Genomic DNA, 16,960 nt, shown 5'->3' on the forward strand with positions numbered 1-16,960 from the left:
AACGAAATTAGATGAGATGAGATGATATGGGATGAAATATAATCTCAGTAAAATGGTGGTCATTTACTGAGACTTTTTCAGTGAACTTTTTGGAGGATCTCGAGAGGTTACGTTACGGCTTTGTTTCATTTTCCCACATTTATGCACTTTCACAGATATTAAACAGTTAATAAACCACCGTTATTACCCATTTAAACCTGAAGAAACACTAAAAAGACAAAATAAAACAAATCACACAACTTTATTCCTCGCGTTTCCGCCAAAAAGTCCTAATCCATTTGGATTAAATTTTACGATTTTTTACGATTCAATTTTACGATTTTTTTAGGCTAAGCAATAACAAAACGAGAAACTGTCAAATTGACAGCAAGGGTGCGACAAACCAGCTGATTTCAATGATGTATGCAAGTTCTAAATGTAACCTCTTCAGAGAAAAGTGATCAAAACAAACAAATTTTGTGATGGCTCTGAAGAGAGGATTATTTCGTTTAGCTGAAACGTACAGGCCTTCGCGGCCCCACATCAGGGCGCGATTACTGGCCACACAGTCCGCTGCCAACAATGAAGAGAGACAAAGCAAAAACCAAACTCATTTTGGATTTCAAACTGTTGACGAAAATGAAAAAACTAAGAAAGGTACAATAGAATAAAGAATGAAGATTTATGCGGTTGCTTGCTCTGCTATGAGAAATCCGTAGACATCGTAATGTGAGCGTATAATGAGCCCACAATAACGAAGGATTCAAACTATTACATATTCAAATTCTATAAATAAATAGTAACCAAACAAAAATAAAACTCGTCAAACATTATAAATTTAGTCTCAAATTTTATTGTATTTTAAAACATATATTCACAGTTCACGAAGTATTCGAAACGGTAGCAGGCAAGTATGATCTAATGAATGATGTAATGTCCTTTGGAATACATAGAGTATGGAAAGACATATTCATGGCTCGCTTGGCACCAATGCCGGAAACCAATTTACTGGATATGGCTGGAGGGACAGGTTTGTTATTGTTATTATTTTAATGTTGTTTTTTAAATTAAATTTCTTTTTAATTTTAATGAAACTTGTGTTTTTGGAAGCTTGCTTTAAGCAACTGCAATAAGAATTTATACTTTTTCACAAATGTGTTTTGATTTTTGAAATTGTAGCCCATACTGTGGTGATATGTGGTTAATTTTGCCTATAGACATTGGCAACCTTAGGGGTATAGCCAGGCTGACTTCTAAGGGCACTTTTTAAACCTCTGTTGAAGCTGTACGTGTCATAATTTATAAATAAAAAAATACATGCACAAACCAATTTGTGCATGTATGCAGTGGGAGTTCTTTTGTTTGGCAAGACATAGCATGGGTAGTCCTTCCACAATGTTGACTGAAACCTTTTGAAGGTGTCGAAGATCTGTAGGATGCGAGCAGCACAGAACTGGTCATTGTGGCCTTGCGGTTGCAGTGAATCTCTAATCATGGACATCTGAGAGCTGATAGTAGTAGTAGTAGTAGTAGTAGTGCTTAGTATTTAGAAATACACTGTTAAATGTGAACAAATAAATGTTGCAGTTCAAGTTTTTCTTAATCTATGACTTACAAAAACTTAAAATGTTTCAGGGGACATTACATTTAGGTACATAAAATATCTTCAAAATCTTCGTTCAAAACCTACAGAAGGAGCTCGCAGCTCTGTCACAGTGTGTGACATAAACCAGGCCATGCTGGATGTAGGAAAAGTCAGAGCAGAAAGGTTATCACTTACTACATCATTCTTTTTATAATATAGATAGTTGTGATGGACAATTTGTATCTACTGCATTTCCATAAATCAATCATTACTAAGTTTGGTACTAGTTGGTGGTGATTTGTGCACTCAATTTTGAAGATAGGCCAGTCAATATTCAATACAATTGTGATTTCAACCTCATTACGCATGGTGGGCTTAGTGCGATGTTCACATTGTAGTGACTATGGCCTCTGATAGCTTTGACAATGGGGAAAACATTTCACATTAGATGGACTCTAATCTAGATTTTATTTCTCCCGTGTTAATGTTAAACCCATACATGACACAAAAGTTACATTCAGACCCTACATAACTTAAATTGATTACACACAGAATTCCAATCAGGCTTTAGTGGACCCACAGGAAGCTTCTGTTTATTTTTTTCTATATGTAATAATAAAAACTGGTCGTAGAACATCCTGTGAGTCTGCATGGGTACGTACCACCACCCTGCTTATTTCTGCCGAGAAGCAGTAATGCATTTCAGTTTGAAGGACGGGGCAGCTGTTGTACTGTTTAAAGACCTTACAACTCAGGTCTCAACTTGGGTGGCGGTATTTGCGTTGTAGATATGGGCTGCGGTAACCACTTAACACCTGGTAGGCCGTGAGCTCGTCCACCCACCTAAGGAATAAAAAATGAAAAAAACTTAATTTTAATGTAGGCGAATCTATACAGTTGTAAGGTCACAGTGACGAGTATATGATGTCAAATGTTTAAAATTAAATATACTTTTCAGGTTAGGTTACACAAAGGAATCCAGTGGTGTGGACATAGATTGGTTGTGTGCTGATGCTGAACAGCTTCCAGTAGCGGACGACACCTACACAGCATATACTATTGCTTTTGGCATCAGAAACTGTACCCATATTGATAAGGTTTGAGTTCATTTGCCTATCAAACACCAACCGCCCATATGTTGATTATAGTTGAACATTGGGTAGTCAGGGGAAACTGCCAATGTTCTTTTAAAAGCAAGAATTAAAATGAAGAAGGAGGCATCCTGCTGCAGCAGCGCTGGCGACTTGAATTGTATTGAATTGAATGATGTTGTTTAACGATGGCAGTGTTCCAGACCTGCTAAGTGATGATCGCAAGCTTACTGCCATGAATTGTTGAAATTATACATACATCTTTATCATTTTGCGATTCTACATTGAATATCAGAATACTAGCCTTCTCCATATTCCATTCAAGTACTAGATTTTCATTCCCCACTATGAGGAGTAAAAATGTTTTTATTTTGAATTGAATTGACATCTTACTTACAGAGTGGGGGTGATTATAATATGTGGTACATTTTTGTTTTAGGTTTTAGAAGAGGCATACAGAGTGCTAAAGCCGGGCGGACGCTTTATGTGTTTGGAGTTCAGTCAAATACCTAACGAGGCTTTACAGTGGTGAGCTGATGCTATCTCAACACCGCTGTATCGGTACATAAAATAATATAGTGCACATGATAAGGGGATCAATAGCTTTTACATTTTTAAATTAACTGCACTAAAGTGACGGGAATAAATTGATTAATAATTTTGTAAAATTTACGAAGGTAGATAATATTAAATCTCTATTGTTGGTCCCTCGTCGTGTTGTGCACTGTGCATTGCTGGGCGGCCGCGGTCGTGTTGTCTGCTCCAACACAACGATGAGGCAATATAAAGCGGCGGGAATATTATTCGTCACTTTTTGTTATCAATCTGAAGATCCCTAAAAATGGTTTTAATTTTTTTTGTAGATATCGAAACAGCATTGTGGAACTCATTGTATTGGTGTAATTGAATGCGATCCCATTGATGGCGAGTGGTTCCGTCGGTCATGGACCCACGGAGCCTACTGCTGCATATTGCTAACAACGCAAGTGAGTGCAAAGCATGAAACAATTGTATTTGATGTGCAGTCGGACAGCACAGAGATATGATGATTTTAGGAATTTAAATAAATTCAATCAAATCAATCAGTTGGGACAGTGCAGTGGTCCTTGCTCGAGGACGGCGCGGTCCCCCGGAGCTGTTGGCATATCGACAGAGCATTTATTTTTATTCGCAGGATCAGCTAGTAATTTAAAAAAGTTTTGGCTGTGAATATTTTTTATAAGCCGCGCCAATAAAGAAACGAATCTAAAATGGCGGCGGCGATCGTGCGCTTTCACTCTAAACTATTGCTGTCTCTAGTCGCACACGGCGCGTACTGCATGCAAAAAAAGATCAGTTCTGACTTTGTTGTTGAGTTCGAGTTTTTTCACTTTCGAGTTGTGCGACTTATATGGCTGGCAGCAAAGTGTCTACGCAAGTTGCATCCCTGATGAGACACCTCCCCCTCTGCCAGGGCATAAAGTACATTCTAATTTTTATTTTTTTTACAACAAGCAACTTTTTTTTCTATCATTATTTTTATTTATTGACCCTACCATCTCTCAGAGCAGGTACATAGACGCCATCCTCGATTGGTTTCTTTATTGGCGCAGCTTATACCATTGATAATTTTACCTACAACGAAATAGCCTATAAGTGTTTTTAACTTTCGACCTTAGCATTGTAATGACAATGTGCTGTGCGCTGCTCCTATAGATATATAAATTAGTTGCGCGTCCCCAGGGCATACGACCAGTACTCGTTCCAAGTGATCCCGGTGTTGGGTCAGCTGGTGGCCGGCCAGTGGAAGCCGTACCAGTACCTCGTCGAGAGCATCAGGCAGTTTCCTAATCAGGTGTGCAGCAATCTAACGTTAAGGGATGGTTCCAGAGTTGTGAACTGTAGCCTGCGGTAGGCCCTGCCCACTTCTGCCGCGGAGCAGTCACGCGAGGGGAGCTCGTCCTAAGCAATAAGCGTCGCGTGACGGATGTGTTTACTGAGGTGGATGTTCGTTGTCCAGTGACAGCTCCCAGCATGTTATCAAAACTATAACCTGTATAAACTATTTTTTTCCTATATTCAAAGGATTCTGCACACTAGTAGTATCCCGAACTCAAATCGCACTGTCATTTTTTTTTTATTGCTTACATAATGTGTGGAAGGGCTCACAGCCCACTTAATGTTTAGGAGTTACTGGAGCCCATAGACATCATCTAGGTACAACGTAAATGCGCCACCTACCTTGAGATACAAGTTTTAAGGTCTCAAGTATAGTTAAAACCGTTGCCCCACCCTTCGAACCGAAGCGCATTACTGCTTCACGACAGAAATAGGCAGGGTGATGGCACCTACCCGCGCGGACTCACAAGAGGTCCTACCACCAGTAAATCTATGGTACTAGTTGTTTTTGTTGTGACCGGAAACACTAGCTCCTCTTCCCTCAGCCACGTGCTGGCACCGACAAGAATCTAGCGATAGTTAAACAAATCGTACGAATCTGAAGCGCCGTCTGTTGTCTATCAATCTATTGAAAAATAGACTTCACAAATTAAACTGAATTTAATTTCAGGAGAAATTCAAGATGATGATAGAAGACGCAGGATTCAGACAGGTGGCCTACGAAAACCTCACGTTCGGAACCGTGGCCATCCACTCCGGCTTCAAGATCTAATTACGTACTCTATTGTTTAAGATTAGAAATAGCAATGTTCATTTACATATGCTTTGTTTTTGTTTCCCTCAATAATACATTTAATAACGCGCGGTCACATGGAACAGAACGAGCCTGTATCCCGGGTAGAGGAGTAGCCACGCGAATAACATCTTTATCCGGGATACCACCACGTTGCCCCGCACTCCCCACCATCGGAGCAGAGTTCATCCATACCACCTGGAACGGCTGCGTTCGACAGTGCGTCTCCAGAGGTCTATCCTGCCACGCACCATCCGGTTCTGGAATGAGCTCCCCTCTACGGTTTTTCTTGGGCGCTGGGTTCTGGTACTTCTTCAAACGAGGTTTGTGGAGACACAGCGGTAGGCAGCGGTTTGACAGGTCCTGGCATTACCGACACCTATAGACGACAATGACACTTATCGTCAGGTGGGCCAGACGCTCACCTGCCTAGCGCCTGCTGAGCGACAATGGCACCATCAGGTAGGCCTACGCCTGTGCAGTGCAGGTACAATAAAACTCCAATTAATTTCCAGTGATTTATTAAGTCCATCAAACTGTGGTTGGTCTTTGGAATGCAGATCCAATAACTAAATTACATTATAAACCAAAATAATCATTAAACCTATATATATGTAAGACCAGACAAAGGCATTATTACACAATTCCGTTGCCGTATCAATCATTCCGACCTCCCAGGCGTCCAACTCTCTCACGTCCGCAGCACAGAAGCGTGTGTCAGAGGGTCCGCCGCCGCCGACGGGGCGTCGAGGTGAAAGCAAATAAAGTGAGTGAAGGATTCAAACATCATGTAGGTCGGTACGTTCGCGTGCACTCAACATAACTTATTTTGGCAAGGAATCATAACGTCATACCCGGCGCGTCCAGCGGTCCTGATCCGTCCAGTGCGACACACAGGCCCCCGGTCGTGTCCTACAGCCCGCGACACTAACATCCGTGTTCCGATCCTGACTCACACCTCCAACGATCCCATCCAAGCACATCCAACGATCCAAAGTCGATGAAACAAAAGAAAATTACTTTAATTATACATGTCAAACCTTCTGTCTTATTATACATTACTACGGTGTCAGTGTCAACAACGCTGTGCCTCGTGGACTATTTTTTTTTATTTTACAATTTTAATAAAAAATCACCTTTACAATGAAATATTTAAAAGAGATATTAATATATGGATGGAATCGTGAAAGATTATATTGAAAATGTATAATGGTTTCCATCAGAGTGGTTCAGTCGCAAACTCGCGGGTGTTTGCTCTAATATCTAATACATTACAATTTTGAGACCATCACCAATTCATAAAATAAATTTTTAAAATTAAAACAGTCAACGAAACAAAGTATTGAAAGGCACGTTCAAAAGCAAAAATTCCTAAACAATAGTCTTTGTGAAATATATTTTTAAACAAGTCATGAGTTTCTACTGTGAAGTTTCAAAATCGTCAATGTCAATATTCTGATTATTGACACATTTTTTATAAAAAAATTGTATTGTTAACTCATCATCCAATTAGTAGAATTTAGAGAATGCTTTGGATAAAACTTGTTTTGAGATTTTAAAAAAACAAAAGCAAATTATAAATAAAGATTCAAAATTGTCTAACAAAACAAAAAATTGGAGGTTTTTGGATTTAAACAGAACAAACACCTTTGTGTGAATTAAAGACGATACAAATACACAACTAACTGTTGGTCAAATATAAAATTGCTTACAACTTTGGAAAATTGAAGTATCCCTTTAATTTTGTCCATATCCAATTTAGCATGAGTATTACATTTTCATTACTTAAAATTCATTTCATCCCTATGCATCTGAATCTATTATACTTTACATTTTCATAAATAAATTAAAAAATATTATGTCTCAAGTCTTGTTTGAACAAAAACATGGTCCTAAGGTTTGTAGCCTCACTGTACAAGTGAACTCGCGTAATATTAGCTCATACCCTACAGTTAGTTATCAATTCCCAATTTAATAATCATTGCACAATTTGTAGGACATTACAGTATGAAAAGCAGTACCGACGAAATTCATCTCAAAACAGTCTCCAAAGATACAGTGAGAGCTAACATGTAATTTTTGCATTTGAACGTGAATGTTTGTTTGTATACAAGTGGGAGGGCTTATGAACTACAAACAGCTGGGAGTCGCGGCGGCACCGGGGGCGATGACCTCTCGGCGCGTGTCACTGACCTCTACGGCTGCACACAAACACACAGAATTGTTCATCTTCTTCATTTTTTTAAATTTTAAATTTATTATGTTTTATTATTTTATTATGAACACCAGTAATTTATTATGCACATATGTTGGGTAACAAGTCAGTTCACTGTGTGTCTGTCTTTATACAACCCGCACTTAGCAATCCTTTTAAAGAGAAAAGTACCCTCACTAATACACAACAAAATCTATTTTTAATATCATTATCTATCTTTTATTTATAACAGTACATTATTGTCTTGAACAGTTTGTCGTAGTTATACTACTTTTGATGCACTGAAACGGTCTGGAGAATTCGCACATAATAGATAGTGTGACGTTAGTAGATAAAATTACATTAGAAGTGAAATTAGTACTAGAGAACTCAACAAAATTGTTAGATCTAAATTTATTTTCTGTTTTTTTTTTAGTTTTTTATTTTAGTTTTAGCATAAAAGTTATGTTTTGAGATTCCTTTTGTGTATATATCGCCATTTCCCATTTTGGGTTCCTAGAGTAATTGGCATAGTGGATTATTTTTAAAATCTGTTATAGTGGGATCTTGTCTGTCATAGGCTGTGAAAATATGTCGTTTTTTTTTAAATTCAGTATGTTTTTATGAACACAGCTACAATATAAAAACAATCATTTCAACTTGATGACATCATTAGATGATAGAACCACTTATTATTTAAAATGAAGTTCTGATAATCATTAAAGTCAGTTGCTTAGTTCACATTTGCTGTCCAGTAGATTTAAAAAACTACTTAATTATTAGGTAAATGTTCAATTTCAATGTCTCTAAATTATAGAAAACATTTGTACTTACCGATTGATTTTGACAAACCAACAATGTCGGTAAACATATGGTGTGCATTAATTGTAATCAAATGTTAATTGTGCTTAATGTTCATCTTTATAATGTTTACATTTTATGAAAATCTGTATCCTTAGGGTATCCCTGCACGGCCATGCTGACCAGATTATGATTCCTACTTTCGCTAGTTATCTATAAGACTAAATTTATCCAAGTCCATTAAGTTTTTATTAATAGAATGGTAGTTTTATCCACTGATAAATAATCCATGTTTCTAACAATGTATGAACATTATAGAGAACCTACCAAATGTGAACAGCAATGTTTAATTAGATATAATCTCATAAGAGTACAGTACCTTGTGGGAGTCAGTAGTTATGTGACCGCGAACGGGAGCGTGAGCGCGAGCGCGAGTAGGAGCGTCGCACCGGGGAGTAGGTTGGGGTGCCACGACGCCGCGGGGAGTATGACCGAGACCTTGTGAAGAATATATCACCTTAGAACAGGGGTGGGCAAAAGCCGGCCCGCGGGCCGGATCCGGCCCTTTTGCTAATTTTATCCGGCCCGTTGAAAAATTCCGCACATAAATTTTTTTAAACTCTTTTATGAGATTTTGCTGACATCAGCATTAAAAAAGCATATGCGGTAAAAAAGCATATGCGGTATAGTCCTCCGGCCCGGGAGACATTTTGAAAATTTCATTTTGGCCCGCGCTTTAAAGTATTTGCCCACCCCTGCCTTAGAAGTAATTAACATCTTCTTAGCAAAGACAGTTTTAATAGTACTAAGTTATCCAACACAATTGTTAATGTCCAAAGGTGGGCTGAGATAACAAAATCGATATATATAAAAATGAATTGCTGTTTGTTAGTCTCGCTAAAACTCGAGAACGGTTGGACCGATTTGGCTAATTTTGGTCTTGAATTATTTGTGGAAGTCCAGACGTTTAAAAGGTAAAATAAAATTTTGTTTTTCCTTTGATGTGTCCCCCGTTGGACGGATTCCTTTTGTTTGTTTTAAGTTTATTTTATACAATAGTTAGGTCTTTTATTTATCGATTGAGGCACTACGAAGTCTGCCGGGTCAGCTAGTTTAATCAATATATTTGGCCAATTAAATGATATAGTAGTCAGTTAATGTAGTAATGGTATGTAGTGGTACCTGTCACCGCCGCCGCCACCACCGCCACCGCCGCCACCGCCATAGTCTTCCTTCACACGTATATATGTCACCTCACCCTGGAAATGAATATTTAATAGACGTCTAAATCTTGCACTACATGACACTGCTTGCTTTTTAAATTTCTTGAGTTGATTGTAAAACGCTTTTACAGTGTAATATAGCTTTCTTTTCATTCATTTTATAATCTTCATCATCTATGACCATAAGGTCTGTAATATCAAGATTAAGAAAGTATGGTTCAAATTTGATCCATGGTTCAAATTTCTTTTGTAATATCAATATGAAAGCAAACTCAGTTTACTTAAGCTGAGATGATGTTTTGTTGCCTCACATCTCATTTTACATTCCATTTGTTCTTTTCAATCTCATATCAGTTTTTCTCAAACTGAAATTACTTTACCATAATTGACAAGTGAATTGTTTTTTAAAAAAAATATTTAACTGTATGTTGAAAGGACAATCTCATTTTTTATAATTCAGTAAACAAATTGGTAACAAGTATGGGCAGAAAAAAACATTGAAAAAAAAAAAAAAAAAAACTGGTATTGCAAATAATCAGAAAAAGGAGACAGCTTAGTCCAACCTAGCTAAAGAATTCAAAAGTTTGTTTTGCTTACTTTATTTACTTGAGTTTTACAGAATGCAATTTTGGACATTATAGATATCTACTGAGTTTGACACAAAATAACAGTTGTTGATTTTGAGCAGCTATTTGTAAATGAACAGTTTAAGCACTATCCCATGGTTTAATTTCTCCTTCATGAGCCTTAAACTTCTAACTAATTCAAATTAAACTATAAAAGTATTTGACACAATTGATTATCTTGAAACTTTTATGTCCACGTTGGGTAACAATGATAAAAAATTTGGGACAATCCACCAACAGTACTGTTCTTTCACATTACAGGTTATGTTTATAATTATTTTCAAATAAAGTGGAAGAAACTAACCTCATGACTCCTAAATCTAGAATCATCTAACTTTTTAACAGCATACTTCATATCTTCATGCCTCAAAAATTCCACAACACCAGATCCATCTTTAAAGGTGTCTGCAAAGCATACGTCGCCGGCCTCTCGCATATGGTCTTTGAGGTCCTGCCAGGAACCCGAGGGCGGTAAGCCGGTAACGAGCACGCGGTATTCAGAGCGTCGAGCGGGCGGACCACGTGCTGCCCCTCGTCCACCCCAACGGTCACCACCGCCTCGAGAACCACGAGAGCCTCCACCTCCACCTCCACGAGGGAACTCGACTCGAAGACGGTACCCATCATAGTCGTAACCATCCCTGGCTCTTACTGCATCATCTGCATCTCTGAATTCCAAAATAGATTTTATTAAAATAACTTGTCTCAGATTAATTTAGGTAGATATGACTGTATATTCTACTAGGAGTGAAACAAGGCAGGCTCTGAGCTGTGCACCTGGTATTCTTGACGTTCATTAGTGACAGTAACAACTCACCATGAAGTGGACATATCTAATAAAAGAACCAATCACACACAGTTTTGACATCACTCATTGTGTAATTTTAATTTAATATGTTGTGTGTTTATATGTGTGTTATAATTTTATATAATTGGCAATAATCAGCAAATTTTATTGATTTTAATTTTTCTGAAATAATTAGAAATCATAGGTGAATATTATTAGATTTATGGATACAGGTGCTCTGGCAGACTATTAAATCTGTGCCACCCTTCATATATTTTAATATGTGCCAACTTTTAAACTAATTAGTTGTCAATTAATCATAAAATAATAAATGATTAATTGTTAATTTAAAGTCCCATTTTCATTTATCAGTAAAAATGTTTACTTAATCTGTATCTGTATCTGTGGTGTGGAAAATTATATTAACGCTGAATAAAATTGTTCATTTCGCTATAGTCGGGTACAGATAGCGGTGTATGCGGCATAACGTATGCGCTCTTTTAAATCTTCTTCAAAGGCAGCTGAACATTCCGTCCACCTGACACGGGATGATTATCGCTACTCAGACATGGACAACGTTAGTAATATAGATAGCCCGTTTCTCTTTTCGAATTCAACACTCACCTGGGATCCTCAAATTCCACGAACGCGAATGGCGGACCTTTTCTGTTCTTTAGGTCAACGAACGTTACTTTTCCGAACTTGTAAAACAAGTCTTGAATATCCTTTGTCCTTATGTCCGGTGGTAAGTTTCCAACATATATACGACACTCATTTCTGTTGCTACTGCTTCCACCCGACATTATAGCTAAAGAATATTACTATTGCTTAAACGTTTACTTATTATTATGTTGGCTTCATCGACTAATTTCACCAATCCGACGCTTTACTGTGTGTAATTGAAAGTCGGGCAATATGGCGTCAAATGTCAATGTTCCGATTTTGGATCACGGTGGATTTGACAGAAAAGAAAACGATAATCATGAAAACGGAAGTGGAAAAACCTGGTCATAGATTATAAATATGTGGCTGTATAATTTTTACAAAAGTCCGTGTGAAAGGATTTATACAAAGATGTGTATGTAGTCGTCCGGCACATTTTAAAACTAAACACCATAAAATTGAATAATTAATCTGAAATGTAGTTTGCTTTTGGTGATATCAGGATCAGGACACTTATCATTCTTTCCTGCTTGTCCGGAAGTTTCTGTGTCGAAATCAGTACCTATAGCGTGTTTTATAGGTCTTTCTAATTTCGAGCCCGCTGCCCTTCACTTTTGTTAAATGGAAATTAATATATAGGCTGATCAATATTGGCAGTTTCGAGTTATGTTAGTAACATTAAAGTATGGGTTTTCCCATATAAAATCAGGTAGGAACTTACTAGAGAACTTGTACTTGAACTTGTGCTTAAGGTGTCATCTTCTTGAATGGATTAAATAAAATAAAATAAAATAAATAATACAATAAGGCTATGCGTCATGATAATCGCCTTATTGGTGCCACCGTTGATTACTCCTCGAATTCTAATCATGCAGGAGCCAGTCACCGTTGATGCCCTAGACACGTCCTTACGGATCCATCAGATCCAATAACCTTTGCATTAGAAGCCTTCAGCTCTAACACTAGTAGCAGGCTCAGGGACCCCGGTAACCGTACTCATAGAACTCGACAAAGAGTTCGACGTGCAACCTAATCTATGTATCAGCCCGCTGAGTTTCTCGTCGGATCAGCTGTCAAAGCAGCTACTCTTGAGTTGATAAGTCTCCTTCGGAGGCGCTCGGGCAGCTGTTAAGTAATCCCACCCCTCCTGGCTGCGCTTTTGCTCACCTAACTGTCCTGGTGAAATTAGTGTAGGGGAAGCTTAACGACCGAGGGAAGATCTTCCATCGAGCTGGTGATATTGCTCGGTAGACCGACGGTCCGAATGCTGTTGTTCGGAACTTGTATATATGCGCTTTAACTTGAAAATGTCGTAAGCGAGATTCAGACATCTGTCAATTATCTTGCGTTGTATGATGGCTACCCGCCACATCACTCCCCTCCGAGACTGGAGGTCGTGTCATTTTTAGTTAGCGTTGTCCATGCTGAGATTAGCTTGCAAGGGCCAGTGCTGCTCGAAGCCTGCGGTGAGTCGAGGCTGAGCTTGAATTGCTGCGTGATTGTCGCTAGTGCTGCTCGTAGTCTGCGGTGAGTCGAGACTGAGCTTGAATGCTGCGTGATGAGGCAGTGTAGGTGCGTGCCGTAGGAGCAGGAAGCGCGGTGAGTCAGCTGCGATGGTCCTATCGAGGCTGCGATGCTGGCTTGCTGTGGGACTACTGTCGATGACTTGCTTTTATCTGCGAGAATTGTGGTAGCCGAAGTTCTTGATGCGCTGATGATGAAGTGTGAAGGCTGCAATGGTTTCGTCGCAGGTCACCAGTTTGTAGAGATATACGACAAAGGGGAGATCTTCCACCGAGCGGGTGATATTTGCTCGGTAGACCGACGGTCCTAATGTTGTTGTTTGGAACTTTTATATATGCGCTTTATTTTGAAAATGTCGTAAGCGAGATTCAGGCATCTGTCAATTATCTTGCGTTGTATGATGGCTACCCGCCACACTAGAAAGGCCTCAGGGCCACCAGTAATCCTTCAATCACAAAAAAGCTTAATGTTGAGGATACTTAGCATTAATAAGAATACTTAGCATTGATAAGAATACTTAATATGGAGTCATGTAGAGGAAGTCCAAGCACGCGTCCGAAATCTGCCGGCTTACCAATATACACAAGCAAATGCGAACAACTTATACTAGTTTATTTTATTCATTGGAAAGGCAATAGAAACGAAGCCTTAAAAGCTATTTATATACGATGAGACCAATGAAAAGCGTTTGTAAATTTCGACACTCTTTTTGGCAGGAACTATTTTGTTTTGTAATTTAGTGTTTCTTCAGGTTTAATCGTGTAATAGTGGTGGCTTATTAACCATTTAGCATCTGTCCAAGTGCATATGTAAGAGAAAATTAAAAAAAAAAGCTGCTGAACCTGGCTTTTACAAAGGTAATATAAGAAAGCTCACTGTGGTTTGAGTAAATAAGTACCATTTCACGGAGCTATTATTTCATCCCAGTTCATCTCATTTCGTTTAAAATCTATATCGAGTTCAGTCTCAAATAGATCAACTTCATTTCATTTCACTGCATAAACAATTCCTCATGATTCAGCGAAGCACTGCTCTTGCCATAGCAGATATTAGTAAACCGTTTTAGGTTGCTCCCTGGAACCACTGTCCTAACGTGCTGGCTCTAGATTTTACGATGGTATATATTACACTACTATTCGAACATTCGATTTTCTAAATTAGTAGTAGTATCCTTGACAAAAACCTCGTTTTGTTGAAGATCTTCTTGTAACTGTACTAAAGAATAAAATATTCAAGTTTAAACACGAGCATTGTAGGCAGTATTTTTCACTGTTTTAATTAGCCAGTAATTTAATTATTGTTTTTAGGGAAAATTATTATCATTCCTTGTAGATCAGGCCACTAATAAACCAAATACGCTGTTTGACCATAGAGTTTAGTTTTCGAAAATTTGAATTGAATTTAGAACGCCCTCTCGCGCATGTCGAGTGCAATTTTGTTGAAAGAAGCCTGTGAAAGAATCCTCTGGAAAGTAGGCATCGAATCTCCGGTTATCAAAATCTTAACGTGAGAATTTGTTCATTTATCGAAGCAAAAGTGAGTATTTTCAGTATTATTTAAGTAGGAATATTTAAGCATTGTCAATGTTTATTTAATATAATATCGGTTTTAAAGATTTTTTTAAAGAACGATGTTTCACGTACTACGAAAGGCGGGTTATAGAATATTTCAAGTTTCGCGATAATACAACAGATGCTTGTATTGATTCAACATTCCCGTTTCTATAGAAATTATACTAAGGTGAAAACTTACACGGCGCTGAGTCATTAGCGCTTGCTGTGTGGTAGCTATCTAATTTATTTGATGACGGGTATAAGCGCCAGTGCTTCCGTTCGAATTATCACTAGAAAACCTTCTGATACCGTTTCGGTGCTAAGGTAAATAAATGTAGATCTAAAGCGTTATCATGAATCTGCCTATGTAAAATTTGTTTTTAAATTGTCTATATATCAAAATGGTACATAGTTGAAAGGGCGCGCTTTCGTGTCCCGGATTTTGCATTTGACCTTTATGGAGTCTATAAATAGCTTACTGGAAAATAAACAATCGATTTTCAATCATGCTTTCGCACAAATTAATCTTGCTGTTATCATTTGACATAAGATAGGCTGGCTACATGGGAGCCCTATTATCAGTCGAGATGTAGGCGTCTTATGCAGCCGATAAAATTCGTTAAAAGTCTAAAGAAATTCAGAATTTTTCTCTAGTAAGAAGTAAAATGATGTTATTGGTTTATACCGACAACTTAATAAATTGAATTTTTACTAGGGCAAATGTTTAAGACAAATTTTCAAATTACAGACAAACCCAAGACAAGATGTGTGATCGCAAAGCAGTCATAAAGAATGCTGACATGAGCGAAGAGATGCAGCAAGATGCTGTTGACTGTGCAACTCAAGCGCTCGAGAAATTTAACATTGAAAAGGTAATCTTAATGCTTAAAACCCCTTTAGCTAAAAGGTCAGTAATTTTAATTTCAAAATCATACAAATGAAATTAAAAAAATACTTTTTTTGGTTTGGTTATGTTGTTTATTCTTAAGTATGAATATCAAATTTTGAAGATGGTCAATAATTTTGCATTTTACAGGACATAGCTGCATTCATCAAGAAAGAATTTGACAAGAAATACAATCCTACCTGGCATTGCATCGTGGGTCGTAATTTTGGCTCGTATGTGACACACGAGACTCGCCACTTCATCTACTTCTACCTGGGACAGGTGGCTATACTGCTCTTTAAGAGCGGTTAGACCATTTAGCATCACTTCTATTTTTTTGTTAGCAGCGGACGCAGTATTATCAGATGGATAGCCTTTGCAGATTCTCATGCGAGGCTCGGGCTGTGGTACATTCCCATAGGTAGCTAGCAGCCAGAGTGTGGCAGGAGGAGGCAAGGCTAGTGCTGGTGTGAACGGTTCTCGAGTGAGTGCGAGAGTGGGTGCACAGTTTTCACTTACACTGTTTATTTAATCGGAAATTCACAATGCTGGACATTAACTGCGTCTTACCTCTTCACTTAGTCCCAGGCGCATGCGGTGTATGTTTGTACTGTGTTAGCTATAACTTAAGGAACTTTTGACTTGTAAACATTCACTTCACCTAGTGTATTTATATTAAAGGAAATTTTAGTTAATTATTACCCTAGACTTATTACCCTAGTATAGTGTAAAAGTCATAATTATGTTAGTACCTAACAAAATTTATTGTTTTAATTTGTTTGTTATTACATTCACTGGAGATATTTTTCAAATACTTCTATGATTAATTAAACTTTCTATAAACAACTGTTTCAATTTATTTCCGTTTATGCAATAGCCGACACTGTTCGCCACACACTATTATAGCAGAGTTTAAGCTTGGCTGGGTTTGGTACTTTATCATCCCAGAGCCTTCCTCGACATTGGTTCTTGGACACTTTCACGATGCTGGTAGGCCGAATCGCTCTGAAGGCCCGCCTGTTGCAAAGCAGTCTCGCATTCCGCGTTAAAGGGACAGCCATCTTCGACCTCGTATCGATGAGTCCTACCTAGGTGAACGTCGAATTATTGAGTTACTCCAACCGTCTTGTCCCATCTCCAATATAAATTAATATCCTATTGCTGATTAATACGATCTAGATATTACATTTGTATTGTTCCCTGGGACCTTGTTCATATGAAATCGCAAGGACTCATTCCATTCATTCATGGCTATCAATATTATAAATTTTGGAGGTGGTTTTAGGTAAGTAGGTGGGTAGGTAATGTAAATAGTTTGTAGTTTGAATGAGCTCCTATATTCGAAGAGCTGAGAGGCGAATTAAGTATCTAAATCTT

General features: G+C 38.1%; 3 protein-coding genes across 3 annotated transcripts; 2 read left to right on the forward strand and 1 right to left on the reverse strand.

Annotated features, from left to right (window-relative positions):
- Positions 1 to 333: 333 nt before the first annotated feature.
- LOC101743462 (2-methoxy-6-polyprenyl-1,4-benzoquinol methylase, mitochondrial) lies at positions 334 to 5,352 on the forward strand. Its single transcript, XM_004928960.5, has 7 exons — positions 334 to 636; positions 860 to 1,009; positions 1,615 to 1,747; positions 2,523 to 2,661; positions 3,095 to 3,183; positions 4,378 to 4,489; positions 5,204 to 5,352. The coding sequence occupies exons 1-7, from the start codon at positions 462 to 464 to the stop codon at positions 5,303 to 5,305; spliced, it is 900 nt and encodes a 299-aa protein (XP_004929017.1). The 5' UTR covers positions 334 to 461; the 3' UTR covers positions 5,306 to 5,352.
- Positions 5,353 to 5,830: 478 nt separating this feature from the next.
- Positions 5,831 to 11,979, reverse strand: LOC101743319 (serine/arginine-rich splicing factor 1A). The gene is made up of 5 exons (XM_012692743.4): positions 11,582 to 11,979; positions 10,475 to 10,838; positions 9,504 to 9,580; positions 8,701 to 8,819; positions 5,831 to 7,527 (listed from the first exon to the last, which is right to left on the reverse strand). Exons 1-4 carry the CDS (start codon positions 11,758 to 11,760, stop codon positions 8,711 to 8,713), a joined length of 729 nt encoding a protein of 242 aa, XP_012548197.1. The 5' UTR covers positions 11,761 to 11,979; the 3' UTR covers positions 5,831 to 7,527; positions 8,701 to 8,710.
- A 1,602-nt stretch (positions 11,980 to 13,581) lies between these two features.
- Positions 13,582 to 16,429, forward strand: LOC101742895 (dynein light chain 2, cytoplasmic). The gene is made up of 3 exons (XM_004928957.4): positions 13,582 to 14,680; positions 15,446 to 15,569; positions 15,734 to 16,429. Exons 2-3 carry the CDS (start codon positions 15,462 to 15,464, stop codon positions 15,893 to 15,895), a joined length of 270 nt encoding a protein of 89 aa, XP_004929014.1. The 5' UTR covers positions 13,582 to 14,680; positions 15,446 to 15,461; the 3' UTR covers positions 15,896 to 16,429.
- Positions 16,430 to 16,960: the final 531 nt, after the last annotated feature.

The sequence above is a fragment of the Bombyx mori genome, chromosome 16 (genome assembly GCF_030269925.1).
Source record: "Bombyx mori chromosome 16, ASM3026992v2".
Lineage (NCBI taxonomy): Eukaryota > Metazoa > Arthropoda > Insecta > Lepidoptera > Bombycidae > Bombyx > Bombyx mori.